Source organism: Cryptomeria japonica, chromosome 8, assembly GCF_030272615.1.
Source record: "Cryptomeria japonica chromosome 8, Sugi_1.0, whole genome shotgun sequence".
Classification (NCBI taxonomy): domain Eukaryota; kingdom Viridiplantae; phylum Streptophyta; class Pinopsida; order Cupressales; family Cupressaceae; genus Cryptomeria; species Cryptomeria japonica.
Genome location: NC_081412.1, coordinates 212,461,087 through 212,482,208, shown reverse-complemented (window position 1 = coordinate 212,482,208; position 21,122 = coordinate 212,461,087). Strand labels below are relative to the sequence as shown.

At 36.8% G+C, this 21,122-nt stretch overlaps 1 protein-coding gene across 1 annotated transcript in view; it reads left to right on the top strand.

Annotated features, from left to right (window-relative positions):
• LOC131067823 (alpha-1,3-mannosyl-glycoprotein 2-beta-N-acetylglucosaminyltransferase) overlaps positions 1-21,122 on the top strand; it is a 127,172-nt gene that overhangs the window by 48,767 nt on the left and 57,283 nt on the right. Inside the window, exons 4-8 of the mRNA XM_059209559.1 lie at positions 4,631-4,693; positions 20,134-20,171; positions 20,343-20,419; positions 20,565-20,610; positions 20,790-20,852. Of these exons, the coding sequence (XP_059065542.1) occupies positions 4,631-4,693; positions 20,134-20,171; positions 20,343-20,419; positions 20,565-20,610; positions 20,790-20,852 (287 nt within the window). The remainder of the gene's footprint in view (positions 1-4,630; positions 4,694-20,133; positions 20,172-20,342; positions 20,420-20,564; positions 20,611-20,789; positions 20,853-21,122) is intronic.

The following is a 21,122-nucleotide window of genomic DNA, read 5'->3' as shown; positions in this document are numbered from 1 at the left end:
CAATTAGACAGGGGTGTCCACTTGCCCTGGCCCTATTTGTCTTGGCTATGGATGCTTTGCACTATATCCTAAAGGACGTCAGTTTATCCCCTAGGGTCAAAGGAATTTCACTCCCTACCAAAGAAGAAATCATCAATATCCAGTTTGTAGATGACACATCTATTTTGTTCTCCCTGGATGAGGAAAATTTAACATATCTTCTTCACAACATTGAAATCTTCTGCAAAGCCTCAGGTAGTAGAATTGCCCTTCATAAATCTACCTTGTTAGGTTGGACTGACTCCCCTCCTATTTGCCTGTCTAAGTTTGATCTGAAGTGCGGAGGTCCGATTACTATCATCAGATACCTTGGCATTCCCTTCTCTGTGTCCCCGAATTTGAAAGAAATGTGGGAATGGCTTAGAAATAAGGTGGATAAGAAGCTCACTAAATGGAACCGGAACTTCCTTTCCCTAGTAGGTCGTTTTCAGGTCTGTCAGAAACTATTATCCTCATATAACATATATTGCTCCTCAGCTTGGTTATTCAACAATTACCAGTTCAACTACATACAAAAACAAATCAGGAACTTCCTTTGGTCAGATGGGAAGGGCAGAAGGAAGCAACATGCTATCAAATGGGATTGGTGTATCAGATCTAAGCTGCAGGGAGGTATGGGCCTCAAAGACCTCAAACTCTAGGGAATTGCACTGGCTGCCAAATGGATTTGTAAAGCCCTTGATGGGAACGAACCCTGGAAAGTGCTTGTTAGAAACAATATTCAATGCTCCACCCCCAAAACAGTGAAAAAGTGGAAGAACCTTCCCATGGGAGACTTGATTGCTGGGAATTTTGAGGTCTCCCCTGCGGGTTTAGAAGTCTTCAAGTCTATATGGAAGGCTTGGAACCATGTTAGACAATACATCAACAATAAAGGCGTTTTAGATAAGAAGGGCTCTCTCAATCTGGGAAGGTCTATATGGTGGAATGCTCTACACAATGGGAAACAACTAGCCTATCTTTAAGGATGTTCTGCCTTGAAATGGCACAATCAAGGACTGGTCACATTTGAACACATTCTGGAAGATGGCATTTTGATCTCCTGGGAGACTCTCAGCTCCAAATTCAACCTTCCCCTCTCCGAAGCCAGAACCTACAACGTCCTTTAGTCTGCACTTGCTCCCCTCGTCGCCCTCTCCGAACCCCTCCTCACCCTCCCCTTTAGCCTCCCTCTGCTGGATAGATGGCTCTCCCCTCCCGCTAACCAAGGCCAAAATGATCTACTCTGCCCTTTCTGACTCTGTGGATATTCTTGAGCACCTTAACAGCACCTGGAACCTTTCCTGGGATACAAAAAAATGGCATGCTAGCCTCTCGAGATTCTGGTCTAACCCGACTGAGCCAAAAAAAGAAATTTTTTGCTTGGAGACTCCTGCTTCATAAACTGCCACTTAAGGATAACAACGGTGATCCCCTACTGTGCAAGCTTTGCCGTATCCCTGAATCAGTATACCACATTTTTTTTGAATGTCATTTTGCCAAAGAAGTCTGGAATCTGTTTGGTATCTCACTTAATAACAATTGTTTTCTGTTGATGAGATGGTATTTGGTTATGTTAGAGGTGGCAAGAAATATGCTAATCTTTTTTGGTCTGCTCTCTCCTTGGAAATTTTGTGGATCATTTGGAAATCTAGGAATGATGATGTGTTTAATGGAAAGAGTAGGAACCTCACTGAGTCTCTTAGGAGACTCATCCGCTACCTTGTTGCTATGCAGGTCACAATGATACTAAGATTGGAGGAAGACAAATTTGACAGGTGGCTAAAGAATGGAACTGCCCTAGTATTCATTAGAGAGCTCTCACATGGCTTCACTTGGGATCGCATGGGAAGCAACAAGACTCATTTTGAACAGGGGCTGATGAGATTCATGCAAGAGATGGAGGCACGGCAACAGAGAGAAGACTTCATTGAGCTGGAGCTGGAAGGACTACCCTCCCACCCCTTCAGAGATCAATTTGCCAAAGGAAATGTGCTGGTCTGGTGCGAGGGAGAGCTAGGTTGGACTGCATGGCTCCCCCCCGTGGGTGACAACAATGATCCTGATTCCTCCTTTGTGTTTAGCTAGCTGTATACCCTATGTTGCATTTTGATATGTCTCTCATTTTGTGTAATTTTGTAACTCAGCTCCAATGTATATGATCTTATATCATGACTCGTGATCCCGCCTGATATAGCTCCGGCAATTTATGTTTTAACTCTTTAGCTGACTGCAAGGTATCCAGCCAAGACTCTCGAATTTTGTAACTGCTGTTTATATGATGCTTAATACAAAAAAATTTAAATAATAATAGCTTAAAGTGAAAATAAACTCTATTTTTAAAAGTATATACATTGTGCTTAATTTTTAATCATTTTATTGGGATTCATTCACGATTTAATTTGCAATTTTATCATTCAAAATCTTGTTTGACTGATTTTTTCAAATTATCACTATTTTTTCAGGGAAAAACTTGGTGTGGGGAGCGAGAATAGATATATCTTGTCACTTTTAAGAGATTATTGCTTCTATGGATCCCATAACCATATAATAATCATAATGACATAATATGATATTTTAAATGATCTTGCCCAGGAATTGTCAGCAGTTAATCACAGCATATGCCGTATTTTTCACTTTCACTCAGAACTTCATTAAGATCCATGTCCTGCAGGTGCATGTGAAAATAAGATAAATATCAATATGAATACCTAAGTCCTTAAGCTTTTTTGATGAGCAAAGATATTATTAGATGTGACTTTCAGAATTGCAAATTTCTAGCCAACGAGTTTCAAAAGACAAATATAGAAGTGAGTTTTACAATTGCGAACTTGCAGCCAGTTGCTATAACCAATGATGGAAAGATTTAAGATTTCAAGTGTATAACTGGTGGTGCAATAAAGTCTTGAAATTGCCAAGCTATTGTAGACTTCAAAATTTATGGCACTTAGTAGAATTACATATATAGAATTGTTTTTAATTTGGGGCCATTTTTGTGTGTTTTAAGTATTTGACAGTGGAAGGGATGATAGGGGAACATTGCGGATGAATGCATACAAAAATGGACATGCCCAAAACATTTTGATTTTGGGATGGAAGGGGAATATGTTGTCCATTGTCAAAAGTTTTTGAATGGGCATGTCCAAAAAATATCAGGAGACCTAAGCCATCCTAGCAATAAGGCAGGAATAAATAGTATGGTAATGAAGCATAAAGCTATTTTATGGGAAATATAAAGGAAAATACAAGTGTATCCAAGGAAAATAGAGTAAAGCAAATAAAGAGTAGAAAGGCTACAGATAGATTTGCTCTTTAAGTAGAATAAAGCAAGGATTTATTTATTCGAAGACTTGAGCAATGATTGCTTTAGGGTAAAGAAAAGGTTGCCTTTTTGCTTTGCTTATAAATATCACAAGATATATTGTAATAAGGGCATGATTATTTGTAATGGAAATATGGGATGAATGCATACAAAAATGGACATGCCCAAAACATTTTGATTTTGGGATGGAAGGGGAATATGTTGTCCATTGTCAAAAGTTTTTGAATGGGCATGTCCAAAAAATATCAGGAGACCTAAGCCATCCTAGCAAAAGGCAGGAATAAATAGTATGGTAATGAAGCATAAAGCTATTTTATGGGAAATATAAAGGAAAATACAAGTGTATCCAAGGAAAATAGAGTAAAGCAAATAAAGAGTAGAAAGGCTACAGATAGATTTGCTCTTTAAATAGAATAAAGCAAGGATTTATTTATTCGAAGACTTGAGCAATGATTGCTTTAGGGTAAAGAAAAGGTTGCCTTTTTGCTTTGCTTATAAATATCACAAGATATATTGTAATAAGGGCATGATTATTTGTAATGGAAATATGTGATCTTTAACCTATTGAAGATTGGTTGTCTTCAAAATTGAGAGTAACTCACCTGTGAGCTTGAACTGTTCTTTTTATTGGTTGCAACCTTAACAGAGCTATACTGCCTGTTCCTAGTAAAAATCTTACTTCATAAATCTGTTTCCTTTCACAGCTCAGAATTTACATTTCAAAATTTTATAGACAAATTTGTTTTCAAGAAATTTATCAACTTCAATTCAGATTAATTGAGGTTCATGATAATTAATAACAGCAGAGTTCAAATTCTTAAATTCTTATCACAATAAATTGGATGCTGAAATGTTTTTGTCATTTTCTGTGTAAATAATGTTCCATTCATTGTCTCATAACTTTGGCTTGTAAAATTTTCTGCCTTCTTCTTTCTTGTGTATACTTGTATGTCATGCTTTTTATCATTCAAAGAAATTTATGATATAAAAAGAGTTGTGAAAGCCCTATAGCAAGGATGCTGTTTTTAATTTTCATTTGTGTTTTTATTATTTTATATAAAAACTTTAGCCACGTTCTAAAGCAAATTGTTGCCTTGTTAGGAAAGCATAGTTAAAAAAATAAATAGATTTCCTTTGCTATGGCAGCCTTTGTGACATGCTTAAGGATATGTTGTTTAATATTGCATACAGTTTCATTTTTAGGTTAATTTAGGCATACGTGTTTATATTGACCATATTGGATGTACTGTATATGAGTCCATTTAATGTATCCCTCTTCATTTGTTGCAGAGGCAAAGCAACGTTTGGACATAGAGTGTGGACAACTTCGTAGTCTTGTTCAGGATCTTGAAAGTAAGCCATGTTTTTCTCCCTTTTCTGGACAATTTTGTCTTTGAATCCTTGATTTAACACTTGAATATTATTTGCTTTCACATATTTTCAGTCATGAATTGAATTTCCCAATCACTGTTAGAATGTCTCTTAGTTAATGTTGCACGTCAATAAGAGTACATTGAAGAATGCAACTATTGGTACATTAGGCATCTATTCTCTCTTGAAATATGTAAGCAGAGAGGGCATTTTGGAGTCATTGTTGAAGTTTATTGTCATTGATGTTGAGATGTTTCTGTTGTAATACTGGAATGTATTTTCGGTTGTCAGCTTCAGTATGTTCTTTTTGATTCATTACAGCTGTGTCATGTCTTGGTGTTTGAACGAAATTCTGATATGGCCCTGTTTTTCAGCTCTTAAGCACACAGATGGATGCTTGGGTGTTGTTTCTTATTCCAGCTATGCTGCTGAGTGTGTAATGCCTTTGTCACATTTGACACTAGGCATCTTGTTTCAGAAAGTAGATCTTATTTTCAGTGTTATGACAGAGCTGTTTTCTAACTGGAGTTTCTGAGAAGTTGGTTCCTTCTTGTGCAGTCGATTTCAGTTTTTCTATCGCCTTGCAGTTATGCTCTTTTGACAGCTATTAGAATCTAATGTTTTTTTTAGCGCTTTGTTCTTACCTGTCTGCAGGGGGTCGATATTTGTTTTGGTGGCTTTCCTTCCTTTTGGTTAATTCAAAATTTTTCAAAAAGTGGGTTTGATGACTAAGAGAGGTAGGAAGGTGTAATTTCTTGCTATGAATGATCAGTGGCGTTGGTAGTTATAACGTCTCTGCTTTGTTTGACAATTGTTATGCGTCTAAGGATTCATTTGGATTGTATGGTAAAAGAGGTTAATACTTTCATTAAGAGTTGTTTGAACGATTTGGAGTGTGCTGAAAAATAAAAAGGGAGTGATTTTTGTTCTGTGCGTATGAATGAGAACCGTATTCATGTTTTTGTATTTTCAGAAAATGTAGGTGTTAATACAGACGTCAATGTTGGCTGACAGGAAAGAGCATGCATTTCATCGTGTTGAGTTATTACTCTTATGTGACATTTTTCTGAGATGATTCGATACACAGTCAAGGCATGGATAATGGTGTTTTTAAGAAGAATTGTGTGTTGCATGTAAGAAAGATTTTTGATGCACAGTATATTTTGGGGGGAGCTGTTTTGATGTACAATTTGCAGAGAGCTGCTAGGTGAAGTCATGAGTACTTCTCAGTGTTAAGTGAAGTCGTGAATACTTCTCAGTGACATTGAAAGCTCTGTTAGGCGAGTTCATCTGTTCAGCAGAAATAACTATCTTATACTTGTTGGAGATGGAAATGAGATTAGCAGACGTTTAAAAGAACTTATCTACTGTGTTCAGTGTAGCAGTTCTTCTGTAAAGTTTTCAAGCAATGTGCACAGAGAATCATGCTCAAAATCAGAATGTGCTAAAAGTTTATTTGTCTATGATTTGATTTTTGTTTTGTGTTTTACATACATCTGAGTAAAACAATAGCTTGCACAGTCTTTCAATTTCATTGTTCTGTACTTGTTTGTTTGAGTTGGTGCTCATATAGGTTGGTGCCTTGCAGCAGATTTGTGTTCTTATGTGAGTTGTTGCTCACGGCTGTAATAGTGTTGGAGCCCATCTTTTAATGAAGGATTTTTGAGCTGTGGTTTTTTATCCGAAAGGGTTTTGCACTTGATAATCTGAGTTTTCTTTGTTTTATGTGCTTAAGTCTATTCTTTAATCAAATTTATTAAAAATATAAACTACTGATTCACCGCCCGTCTTAGTAGTCTTGGTTTGTTTTCAATTGGTATCAGAGCCAGCCATCTTCTATCAAGGCTTAAAAGCTTGAAGATTTGATCCTGATTGTTTGAAATGAGTACTCTAGAAGGTTTAGCAACCAATAGGGCTCCTTTGTTTGATGGGTCAAACTATGCATTTTTGAGTGTTCGAATGAAAACATACATAATGTCTCTTGGTTTTGATGTCTATATGAGTTTGGTTAATGGGTATACTCCACCCTCTCAACCACCTACAGATCCTGATGGAAAGAGGGCCTTTGAAAACAATGCGAAGGCTATGAATGCAATATTGTGTGGTCTGTCTGAATTTGAATTTGTGAAGGTTATGCACTATGAGTCAGCCCAAACTATGTGGGAAAAATTGCAAAATGCCTATGAAGGGGACGAGAGAGTTAAGAATGCAAAATTACAAACACATAGAATGTTGTTTGAAGATCTCAAAATGCGAGAAGATGAAAATATAGCAGCATACTTCTTAAGAGTTGATGAAGTTGTGAATTCTCTGAAGGGTTTGGGAGAGACATTGGAAGATAAAGTTGTGGTTCCAAAAATTTTAAGGTCATTGCCCCCAAGATTTGATGCCAAAGTTTCAACAATAGAGGAGATGGAAGAGTTGGACAAATTAATGTTAGATAAGTTGCATGGGATCTCGACTGCATATGAAATGCGGACTAATGTTGAGATTTCATCAAAGAAGGAAACAACTTTTAAAGCTTCAAAGAAGGGTGAAGAAAAGGAGCAAAAATCTAGTGAGAGTTCAGAAGAAGACATTGAGGATGAAGCGGCACATCTTGTTAGGAAGTTGAAAAGAGGCTCTGGTAAATACAAGGGCAAGCTGCCATTAAGGTGCTTCAACTGTGGAAAAATTGGTCACTTTGCATCAAAGTGTCCTTATGAAATAGAAAATGACAGCAACGATGAAAAAGAATCAAGGTTCAAAAACAATAAGAAGTTTGTGAAAAGAGAAAGGAAGTTTCGAAAATTTAAGAGAAGTCTCTACTCCAAGGAAGACAGTGATCCTTCTCCTAGTAGTGAAGAAAAAATCAGAATGATGAAATCTTGTTCATGGCAGTTGAAGACATTCAAGAAGTGGATTACTTTGATGAAGAAAATGTGGAGGTTGATCTTGAACAAGAGCTGATTAGTGGTTTTAATGAGATTAGGAGACTAAAAAAGAAAAATTAGAATCTTAAACTGCTGCTACAGGAAGAAAATGGCACAAGTTCCTTTCCTTTGGTGTTGTCACTTAACAAGTGAAGCACCCAAGGGTGATTGTAGATGTATTTGGTTATCTTTCCATCTTCCTCAACCATAGTTTCATCCATCTAATTTTTCTTATGTCCTCAAATAGCAGATTGATGCAACAAGTGGAGCATGGACTGCTCAAGAAATCTACCCTATTGCTACACATATTGCATTGTCAGTCACAACTTAAAAATGAAATTGTTTACACCCATTTACATGATCTCCTCCAACATATTGCATAATGCCTGAACATTTTTGACATTGTGGGAGGCTTTAATGGCCTTCAAGAACTCTAATCAGCCACCTTAGGAGACTAGTTCTTTTTGAGCCAAATTCTTTTTTGATCGTCTACTATCACCTTAGTATATTTCACATGTTTCTCCAACAAGGGTCAACTCAAATCATACAAACTAGGTGTCTTGATCCCTTTCTCAGCATTAATCAATGCATTTACCAATGAATTGCAATATGTGCTCCTCAAACATGGAATTGTATATTCTAATACAAAAAAATTATAATAGCCATCTTTGCTTCATGTTGCTTTTTTGGTTGCTAATGGTACCTTTGAGCAAAGGTTGTGCACCAAGAGTATTGTGAGGAACAATTAAGCTTTGTGAATGCAACTGACTATTGTAGTGGATGAGCTAGATGTGATGTTTCCTTATACCCAAATGTTGAGCCTAAGGTCATAACAGAGGTGACAATGTAGTTGCAGTCCTTATTAAATAAGACAAAAACAACAAACAGGTGCACCTTCCACCGCTCCAATGCTTGAGAGTGGAAGTGCATTGGGTTCTACATCCTACTAGCATTGGGCCTAGAGTTCACAATTTGGAGAGTTGGGTTGTGCGACACCCCACTCCTTGTTCTTAACTTCTGTTAGAAAGCATGAGTTGGAACAAAGGCAACCACTAAGCAATGAGGAAGGCAATTGCCAATTGTTGGTATTTTTGCAAAATAATTTTCATAGCACCAAGATAGCATTTTAATTTTGTCTCATTTTATTATAATGTTTTAATTATCATTTTCTTAGTTTTGTTGAGGGTTTGTGTTTTTCAGTTTGTTTTTTCAATTCTGTTTTTTTTGGGGTGTTGTAAGACTCCTTATTTGTAAGCAATGTTCAATGCATTTGCTGTAGCTGTTTCGGGGCTCAAAGCTCCTCTTGTTGATGATCTTTGGGGTCTTATTTTGACTGAGAATGTGGGTGATGTACAGTCTATCATTGAGGAGCAGAGGATTCTCTGCGCGAAGAAGGATTGTACTATCACACCTATTGGATGAACTGATAGAAAAAACAGGACACCACTGAATTTTCTAGCTTTTTGTCCAGGTGGCACAATCTTCTTGAAATAAATTGGTGTTTTAGGGAACATTAAGATGTCGATATGTGTGTGGTTTTCTAGAAGAAGTTTTGGTGGAAGTGGGGTTGGAAAATATAGTACAATTAGTCACCAATAATGCAACAACTTGTGTTGATGTAGGCAGTCTACTAATTGATAGACACCCAACCAGTTTGTGCACTCCTTGTAAAGTGCAATTCATTGATACAATGATGGAGGACATTGGTATGAATGAAGCATTTATAACAATGATTGGGTAGTCTTTTAATGTTAATTCACAAAAAATAGGGAGTTGGTCTGATCTAGTGTCGCTTATTTCCAACCTTGTGTTGAGAAACAAGGTGAAGAAAGCTTGCAATATTAATTTTCTTATGTGATTACAAATTTGAAAAGATATCCAAATCTGAAATGAACATTTGATTATACCATTCAACATAAATATAAAAACAACCATACCAAAAGAGACACCAGATTTACGTGGAGAAACCCTTTCGGGAAAAATCATCACCACAGAATGAGGGCAAGTATATTATTATTCTTCAAAAGAGAGAACACCACAATAATACACTTCACTACACTTCTCCAAATGATCCCGGAACTACTTGGAAATAGTGACCAACTGATGAATAAACAACTATGCCTTGGCTCCAATTTATAGTCAAATGGGAGAGGAAAAACCACCCCTATTTTCCCAAAACAAGGGGCCAAAACCACTTGCAAAAACCCATGCCTTGGAGAATGAATAGCCAATTGACATAATAAAATAATAAATAACTCTTGAAGTGACTTCTCATGGGTGCCAAACCCAAAGCCACTTAGTCTTTACACATTTTGAGTGCTCTGAAGCTTGCCGTGACTGTTCAAAACCCCAAATGGACACCTTTTCTCCTCCCAACTTGATCTCCTTATGCATGACCCTTCATGTCTCATTATGGATGTGGGAAGGAGTGTATTTTATCCATTTTGATTTATATTTATCAACTCTTCATGTACACCACTTGAAAATGCAATTACAAATAGTCATAAAGTACAAATATTTAATTTTTTTCTCAGATGTCCTATGGAACACTTTGCAAAGAACATGGAGACATATGAATGGCTTAGGATTGCAAGGTTAATGTCACCTTATCCTTACACCTTGTTCATCAACTTCTAGTCTTTGTACACACAAAAACCTCTTAAAGCATATGTTTGTAGTGAGAAGAGAAGCAAAATTTTCCATGCGAAGACAATTGTTGGGATTGATGTGATGAATTGGGAATTTGATGAGGCCCAATTTTTGGACTCCTACAAAAGAGATTGTAGATGTATGTTTTTAAAGTCTTTTCCTTTTGGCTCTAATTTGTTTTTTTAATCTCTTTCCCATTTGTATTGGCTATTTTTTTTTTGTCATTTGCAACATAATTATTGCCTTTTTAAACTAGTTGAATTCTGACTTTTAATAGGTGACTAGGTTGTTGGTTTTTGTCCTTTGTATTGTTGATGAAGAAAATTCAGCAATGGGGTACATTTATGAGGGAATGGAACTAGCAAATAGGCATATCAGACAACAATATGGCAGTGTGGAGGCCAAGTATGCTCCTATTTGGGATATCATTGACCAGCTCTAGATAGGACAACATCATAGACCACCTCATTCTTGTTCATACTTCCTCATCCCAGTCTTCCAGTTTCTTAGTAGCTTCATGGTTGGTGAGGAGGTTATGGGAGTTCTCTACACTATCATAGAGAATATGCAGCCAAGTCCATAAATTAGGGTGCAGATCATGTTGGAGATTGAGATCTACAAGTAAGCTCTAGGAAATCTCCTTTTTTTTTGAGACATAAGATAACAAGAACAAATATTGCCTTGAGTTACATTCATTGAAATTTGAAACATTGATTTAAAATTTGAATTTTGAATATTTGTAAATATTAAATATTTTAATTATATTCTTATAGGTGCTTGGTGGGACAATTTTGGTACTAAGGTGTCTAATCTTCAAAGAATTCCCATCTGAGTTTTGAGCTAACCATGCATTATTTGGGTTGTGAGTTTAAATGGAGTATATTTGAGCACATACACTGTGTTGGTGTCTGTTTTATCATCTACCAAACATTAGGATAGGATACCTGAAGGTATTCTATCCTCTCCTGAAAAATCACTACTAATTCCAAGGTCTATATGTGCGAACAAGCGACTTTAGTGGAATAGCTTCTTGGGTAGTGTATGCTGAAAATCTCAAGGGGGACTTACGTTTAACAACTGTTTTGAATTGCTGGACTTAGATGGATATAGCAATTTTAGGCTCTTCTTTTTCTGGATTTTCTGGGATTTAGACTTTCAAACGAAAGGAGAAAAGAGATAGGGTTTAGGAAGGCTAATCTAATCCTACGAACTCTGGAGACGGTGTCAACTGGATGCTCTCGAGAAACCAAACCTTGCTTTGCCACACTAGGGACAACTACACAAAGCCGGTGCAATCTTCGATGGATTGTGCTTATGATTGAGATGTTGGGATGTACAGAGGATGGGCTCAGACTAACTTTGCACGGTGAAATGAAAATCATCCATTTATCAAAAGTGTGAGCGGAGATACACCATCAATTGACACTTATCAAAATCCTTCATTCAAATTAACAACAATGAAAGCAAATCTAGATTAATTTTAACTAAGTGTTGAGGAATTTGAAACTATGCAAATCATTCAAACAATAGGGATTACAAAACAACGCACATGCAATATATTATCTGGAAATGACCTTACGCAACAGTGCATCAAAAACCTCACACCCTCCAAATGAGAGGAGGTAGCCTTATATAGTTTTCAAAAATAAATGAACGGCCGAGATCAAATAGTGATCAAGGGCCTAGATTGAAAGCTACAAACCCTAATTAGGGTTTCCCAAAACTAACTACCCTCGACCAATGAGAAAACTACATTTGGGACACTTGTCCTTCTTGCTAAATTTGAACCATTGATGAAAATAGAAGGTTGTTGCATTGTGAAGTGTGCCCTTCTAGAAGCTTCTGGATAAGTCAAGTCCATTGAACCTGGACATGCTGACTTGGAGCAATCTGATTGGTCGAAAGATGACGAGGCACCACCTCAACGTGTTGGATGTCTTCCTTGAATTCTCCAATTTTTGTCAAGAAATTGTCTAATTATGGAAATTTGATTCCTTCTTGTCGCTATTTGATTTTGCTTGGGAGCTTGTCTTTTTCAATTCCTTCCGGAGATGAAATCCTTCAAGAAGTTGCAAGTATATTTAACTTTTCCATATTTTCACCAAGTCTGAGAACTTTTCTTTCTTAATACCTTGAGATTCTTTCAAGCGCCTCGAATTTGGAGAAGAAATCCCTTCGTGAAGTATTTCATACTTAAGCCAAATTTTGGCCCTCTTTATGCTTGGATGAACCTTGCTCGTGGTCCTGTCTTCAATTCTGAATTTGGCTTGAAACTCCATTTGTGTTTTCTATGACGATCCTGCCTTCAGCTGCCAATTTATGTTGCGCGGGGGGAGGGTAAAAGCTTGTTGACGTGTATTTTGTACACTATCAAACACAGAATAAAATACCCAAGGGTACCTTATCCTCTCTTGAGTAAAGCCTTTGAATGCTGAAGATATCGCGAAAAGGATCAATCAGGGTGACTTCAAGGTTCTTCGTTGTAGGATCTCTACGTGTGGATAAGCTCTCTGTGGTATGATGTGATTTGCTGGAATCACAAGGGGACTTACACTTGATAACTAAACTTTTGATTTGCTTTGAATATTGCCGGAACATAGGATTTTACTAGCTAACTGGACGACAAACAAATGGCAAAAGATGCAAGGTTCAGGAAATCTACTCTACTACCTAGAATGCGAGAAGATGGATGAATGACTAGTTGGATTCCTACTGGCTGGGTCTCACCATCAGGTTGAACAATTCAACACCAACTCAGTGCGATCTTCTAAGGGATGCTTCCAATATGTTCAAATTGTACACCATCTGACAATGATCACCATTCAAGACAATGCATGAACAATGGACGTGTAACCACTTAAGATTAAGCTCATTTTGTTCCAGTTGACCACGCAAGGCGCACTTACAATCAGTAAGAGGCTAGTGGTATGGATTAAACGGATTCCACACAGGTGCATTCAACAATTTCCTTCATTCGATCTAATCATCTACCATTTAGAATTGAATATTCAACAAGAAACCATGCATATTGCAAGAAACGACACACTTCACCATTACTTCAATGAAAATGGAGTTTGTTTACAATCAATGGCAACAATTTCTTGCCTTGTCCTCCTATTCTACTCTAATTGCTATTCTATCAACTGACTAATTCACTATCCGCTAACTATTCCTCCTCTAACTCCTCTCTAACTGCCTTTACAAAATGAAGAGTCGGGGCTTATATAATGCCCTTAATACAATTCAATGGCTAAGATCAATTTGAGATCAATGGCCAAGATTCAACATTGAAAACCCTAATTAGGGTTTGTTACAACCATTACATGACATTTAACGCTTGACCAATGATAAAATTACATCTTTAGGACACATGTCTTCTCTGGAAAAATCGACCAATGGATAGCTGGGGTAGGTACATCGAAGTTTGTGCCACCTCCCATGAGTTAGGTACATTGAATCTAGACATGTTGAGGTGGACCACACCGACTGGAGGAGTGATGACTGGGATGCCACTTCATCTGACACTTGTACTTGGTAGATATTCAACTTGATGATGCCGAGAGGCTAGCTTTAATTAACTCTTCTAAAACTATCTGCTTCTTCAACGAACCCTTGCTTTGACTTATTTTGTCTTTGATGTGCAGGATGATTGATGTACCTCGCCTTGGAATGCTGGATTGGAAGAAGTTATTCTTGATGATGCTTGACCAAAGAAGGCTGTCCTTGTCGATGCTAGACTGGAGGAGGTCGCCCTTATCCTTGCTTGATCTTCTTTGATGATACTGAGCTGGAGGAGATCAGCTTTGTCCTGGACCGGATCTTCTTTGATGAGAACTTTCTGACTTGTAGATACTCCAGCCTTAGGAGTCGCCATCTTGATACCTACACAACATTTCAAAATTAGTCCTTGAGCATCAAAGGGTAGAAAATAAGACTCAAAAAGAAGTTTTAAGATATTAATTAGGAAACCTCATGATAAATCTAGAGTTATCATTTCCTAATTAACTAATCAACACTTAGACTTTTCTAAAAAAGTCTAAAAATCAAGTCTTGACCAAGGATGTTAAGATGATTTCGCCATGCCTCCTCTTGAGTATTAAACTCTAAGAAATGATGCAAGAAAAATGAATTTCGCTAGGCAAAGTTTAAATCATAGCCTCCTCTTGGATGAATCACGCCTCCATTAACCCCCAACACTTAGCAAAATTCGCCTCCAATCTTCTGGATTTCGTTCCTCAAATTGCTCCTCAATTAGTAGAATTTCGCCTCCAACATGCTATATTTCGCTCCTCAAATTGCTCCTCAATTAGTAGAATTTCGCCTCCAACATGCCTTTGACATCTCAAATTGACCAAATAAGGCTAGCAATGACCCCTATAAGATTTTTCGCCATGGGCCCTCTCTGAGGGTCAGGAGCGAGATTTGACTTTTTGAACTCTCTGTCAGGATAATTTTATGGAATATAACATTTAAGTATAAGTGACATTTTCCTTCCTTCTATCTTTCTTCTTTCTTATACTTTAAGTTATATTGCATATATACTTTTAGGATGTTTGAGAGTGGTTTCAGACCTCCAGGAGTTATATTGCAAAATCTAGTTTTTGGAGGTTTTTCAGTTTCCAGACTTAGTCAAATTTCAGGATCAAGACTTTCAGACTTAGCCAAATTTCAGGATCAGGACCTTCCAGACTTCATCACTTATCAACTTGACCTCACTCAAGCAGAACCTGCTATACAGGTGATCCCCTTGGCGACACTCAAAATGCAAAGGCTAATAGACAAAACCCTAAAAGACCTAGAAAACAAACCCTAAAAACCAAAAAGCAGGGGTCCCCATTTGCAATGGGGCGATGTGTGAAAACGTCACAACAAAGCTCTAGATAACCCCTTGCAAATATGAAATGATGGGATCAAGTTGTTCAGGCATTCGCTGTGATCATCCCTCCCTCTCAATACCCTGACATTTGGAGAAGAATTTCTCCATGCCTTCATCATAATTGAGGAAATTGGAATTTTGCTCGGATGAACTTTGCTCGTGAACTTGTCCTCAATCCTCTGTTTGGCTTGAAATTTCAGTTGCGATCTCTATGATGATCTCGCTTCTATTTCCTCCTGCGACCTGTAAAACCAAAGGAAAATAAGTTAGAAATCTATCTTGGATTAAAGAAAATCGAGGCTGCAAATGGCTAGGTGTTTGGAGATTTTATTTCATTTTCATACTTAGCCATGAGAATGGGATTTTCACATGTAAATTCTCCAACCTTCAAGATAACTGTAATCACAATCCAACACCAAGTGTTATAACTCCGAAAATTTCTTATACTTTGCCAAAAAAAAATGATTTTCCTCCCTTAGAAATTCGAACAAATTCACTAAAAATCATTTCTCAAACTCTGGGAAAAACTCAGAAAATACATAAATCTGCATCATGAATTTAATTTCACCTTCGAATAAACGGAAGTAAGGCTGGAAATTTCTCAAAAATACTCAAAAATTGAGGAGAGATTCAATAATTCTTCCTTATACTGGTTGTCTTTCTCCAAAAATCTGTGAAACTTTTGTCAAAAAAGTTTATCCAACTTCCAGCAATATCCAAAACTTTCTCCAAATGAACTCCAAACTGAAAGTATTTTACTATGCTCTCCTTAATATTTTCGAACTTCTTGGTCTAGAAATGAAGTTTACAACGAAGTATTTGTAAATAAAGTTAAATCCTCAATCAGAAACCCTTAAAATCTTCCAACTCATGTTTCCAATTTTAACTTCATTCTTTAGGAAAGTGTTGTCATGTTTCCAAATTCGAAGAAAATATCTTCCAAAAGTTTCCAATTTGGCTATAAGTTCGAAATATTTATTAATCTTCCAATATTCTCTTTTAAAAACTTTCCATTTTGGATTTAAGTTCGAAATCCTTATCAATCTTCAAATATTCTTTTCCAAAGAACTTGCTATTTTGGTCTCTAAGTTCAAAATCTTGAAGGATTTTCATAACATCATTTGTATTTTTGTTGATTTGTTTGACTTTTATGTTTAGGCGGACTTTTGAAGACTCACCTTCATCTTCTTCAAGCTTTGGCGGACTTTTGAAAGCTTACCTTCTTTGGCGGACTTTCCTTTACCTCTCAATGCATGGCGGAGATTTAGAGGTCTCCACATCATCTCCTTGGATAGGGCGGAGTTTTGGAGAGACCTCAATCAAGGCGGAGTTTTAGGTTTCCACCAAGGAGGGCGGACTTTGGAAGACCTCTTCAAACATGGCGGACTTTGAGCACCTCTCCATCATGGGGCGGAGTTTAGAGCTCTCTCTTCAAGGCGGACTTTTGGAGGCTCTCAAGAGGGCGGACTATATATGAAATATAAAATTTAAGTATTTCTTATACTTTAAGTTATGTTTCATATATATTGTCAGGATGTTTGAGAGTGGTTTCGGACCTCTAGGACTAATAATGCAAAATCTAGTTTTTGGAGGATTCTCCAATTTTCCAGACAATCAAATTTCAGATTAGGATGACATTCCAGACTTAGCCAAATTTCAGGACATTTGAGGATCAGGATGATTTTTCGAGCTGATTATCCTTTGAATGTGCCATGACCCCCTAAAATATAGGAACTTAGCTTTTTGGGTCAAAACTTGAAAATTTTGGATCGCGGTCGAAGCAGGTCAGTGGTATCAGTGCAAACCCTAGGTCCCCATTCCGAAAAAGCAAAAAGCAGACATCCCTAAAAAATAGGGAAAACTTTCTAAAAATAGCCATACCAGGGATTTGGCTAAAAATGCCAAAAACGAAACTTCCTAAAAAATAGGAAAAAGCAAAAAAGCAAACTTTCTAAAAATAGAAAGTTGTCCAAATTCGTCCAAATCATTGCGATCTTCGTCCTTTGGCCTTTCTAGGCACTTGACGGCATCCAGACTCTAGTATCACTTGGCTTGCAAAAACTAGCTTTCAATCTCTAGGACTTGAACCGTTCAAAACTGAGCAAGGCTTGGCAAAAATGAAGCGGAAGGCCACAGGACACTAACAAAAACCCTAGAAAGCAAGAAAAGAGAGGGTCCCCATTTGCAATGGGGTGATGTGTGAAAAAGGTCACAACACACTGCAAAAAGCGCAATAAATTGTGAATTCAAAAGTTGAATGAACTTGTGTTTGTGCATTACACTGTTGTGTCTCCACCATGAGTTTTAACAACAAATGAAGAGTTAGCCCTGATGGAGTTGGAGGAATATGATACTGAATTTGAGCGAATCACTGAAAATGGCCCCATCTTTTAGAGGACCACCCATGGGTTGATTAGGCTGATTGTGAGGAAGGGCTTGTAGTGATGAGGGATGAGGAGGTTTAAGTCTATGCAAACCAGAGACAAAGAAGTTGTTAAAGAGAATGATGCTACACCTTTTGTAGATAGAATGGTTGCAACTGCTTCTTTGACATACTTAAAGAGGTGTAGGGCCCAACAGCTTGAGGCTAATGTTGGGAAGAGTGGCTACTCTAAACGCTAGTTTCAGTTTTCTATTTATTTTTTTGTTAGTACCATGTACATGGATTTCTAAATCTATTGTTTGTTTACAAGAAAACAAATTTAAGTACATCAAAACATCTTTCGTTTGTCTCAGAGTTCAAGTATGAGTTTCCTGCTATTTTGTACTTATTTTTTGTCTACACATGTATGGTAGATCTAATTGATTAGTACATTCAATATAATTAGTTGTTCCCTTAAAATTCTGTATTTTTAAATGATTTTTTAAAAAAAAATTTGCCAAGTTTTGCCAAGTCTATGTTGTGTTTTGGCATTTAATAAGTCCAAGGAAAAAAAACACTTGCGTATTGTGTGCTGAGTCCGAGTCACTATGTTTCAAGCCGTTCTTTAGGTGGGGAAGATTTTCTTCTCCGTTAGTAAACAACTATGTAAGCTCAATTAGGGAAAGAAGAAGAATTAATTTGAACATCTGAACCCATACTAAGTAAAATTTTAGAAGAAGAGAGCACACTTGAAGACATGGAAAGAGTCTCTAGTCTCATGTCTCGAGATACCTGTTAAGAAGTCACTGACTTATTTGAGGCAGCATTGCTCATGAGTCCATTCCAACAGGGCTTCATACAAAAGAGATAATGCAAACAATGTCACTTGATGGTATTAGATAAGAAGCAAACTCCAAGACACACCTCCTCTATGGACACAGATGGGAGGTTAAGGCACTGACTTCAAGTTTATGCTCAAATTTGGTGAGTATAAAATTTGGAAATGAATTTGCTAATGGAAAGAATTTCAGGATTGAGTTTGAGTTTGGAAACCATAGTTATATTATTAGTTTAAGTGTCAAAAAGCATTAATAAACATCAATATATTTTCTGGACAAGTTGATATCAATGATCCAAAATATCTTGAAGAGTGATCTTAAGGAGATTTGAAGTATTGCAAGGAAGAATTAACAGAGTTGTACCCAAATGCATGTCTTCAAATTTTAACCTGTGGAAATCCAAAATCATTTAGATGGCAAAAACTTTATTATCTAAAACTTCAAAGTGGACCCACCTCATCAGTTCAACAAGTCTAGCAGAAGAAGAATTCCAAGCAGAACAGGACTGACAGGGAACAACTTCTGAACACCTACTTATTCAGTCAGGTTTCACTCTCTTGCTTATTAACATAAATATACAGCACTAAGTTAAGACTTGTAGGAACTAATTCACAACGTCTCCAAAAAACCAACCCTTTCATGGAATATTTGGTTTTTGGGGACTAGAGAAATTATTACAAGCAATTGATTGGGGAGTTTTCACTATTGGGTTAGCCTATGGCCGGAGTTTATGAGCTTAAAGGTTTCCATCATGAAGTCCTAAAACATTTCATGAAATATTTGGTTTTTGGGAACCATTTCACTTATTGAGTTAGCCTGTGGCCAGAATTTATGAGCTTAAAGGTTTCCATTATAAAGTCCTTAACTATTACATGGAATGTTTGGTTTTTGGGGACTATCATCACTCTTTTCTTCAAAATTGTGATTAGAGTGAAAGTACTAAATCCTGATTGTTGATTGCATGAACTACATCATTGAGAGTCAGGATACCACTCTATCATCAAGGTTGATCTCTTTCTGGTAGGATTTCCTCTTATCCCTTATGCCTGCCAACACTCATCTTTTGTCTCAGGCATTAGGAGATTATTGGTTATGTACAATCTCATAATTATTGTTTTATGCTGTGTCTTTCATATTCTTATTGCATTGATGCTTTCTTACTTTTGGAAAGGTTATTGAGATGAAAATTCAAGCTCCTTTGTATGTTTTGGCTTGCCTACAATCCTCATCATTTAAATCTTTTGTGAATGAGAGTCACCATACCCAACTTAGGCTTATGTTTGCGACTGACAGAATCAACCACTTGAGGCACAGGGTGTTAATTCTGTCAGCACTAGTATTTCCTTCCTGATTACATCAATATCATGTAATTTAACTCAAACCCCTGATTGTGATTGTCTATTTATTCAGTTAAAATGTTTAAAAATTTAGGCAAAAAATTGTAGATTATTACTTTGTTCGATTTATGGAAATTTGACATCTTATAAACACAGTTGTTTTGTTGGGCATGGACACTTAATTGATAATTAATTGCAATTATTTATTTTTCCCATCACAGCTCCTGTATTGCCCCTGAACGTTTGTTAGATCTTTTAATTCTATAAGAGTGTGCTGGCTGTTACCTAACTAGCATGTTTCAAAATGATACCATATTTATGGCATGAGCTTGATGCATTGGTATCATATATCAAATAGCGTTATGGTAAAAGAAAAAGTGTTCCATTCCACTGAATAAATTTATGTTTCTCCTCATTGTCCACACTTTTTGTACATGTTGCTGGCAGGAAGAGGAGTAAAAGGGCTAAAGAATGAAGGTGTTGAGGTGAGAGTTCTAGATAAAAAAGTCATTTAGCTGTTTGGAAACTGGATTATACTGAAAGGTTTGGCAATGTAATATGTATTATTATATTATTTTTCTAAGATATGCATGCTGCCAAACTTGTGCTAAGCAAGATTATATTGGCAACTCAGTCAGGAATTTTAACTTGAACAGGATCCTATAGCAGCTGTTGTTATTATGGCTTGCAACCGTCCTGACTATTTAGAAAGAACAGTGAAGTCTGTCCTAAGGTAGGGAATGGTTAAACGACAGAGTTTTCATGAAGAATATTTTTTCTCATTTTATCATGGCTGTTATATTTTATTTCATTGCCATCTATGAAAGCTACTATACATGCCCTTTCAGATCACTGAAACTAGGGTTTCATGTTTTCAGGTATCATGGACCTCTGGCTAAAAAATTTCCTCTTTTCATATCACAGGTATTTAAACTGTATCTACACTAATAATATCAGGTTTTGTGCTTATCAGTTATCTGTTATCTTTTTTCATTTTTCCATTCTTTTCAGAATTTTCTTTTGAAATGGTCGTCGTATGATTGATATTTAATTTCGTTCTAAGAAATGTGATTTGCTATCTCTTGTTGCTGACTTTAATTCAGGATGGCCCAGATCAATCAGTGAGAAGCAAAGCTCTGAGTTATACCGAGTTTAAATATATGCAGGTATACTCTAGAGACTCACAAGTTTGACATTATGCATGGTGACATAAATGGTAAAATCTGACCCCTCCTAAAAGCTTTTGTTCAAAGATTCAACCTTACATTTTCTGGATGTCAAGAACCTTATGTTAAAGAAGACATGGAACATTTTCCTCCATTAGTCAATAATTAGCTTCATAGAATCACAAGTATTATGGCTTCCTATACAGAAGGAATAAAATTTCTTTTAATGAGCATCAAATATGATCAGTATTAGCATGAGTTTCAACATTA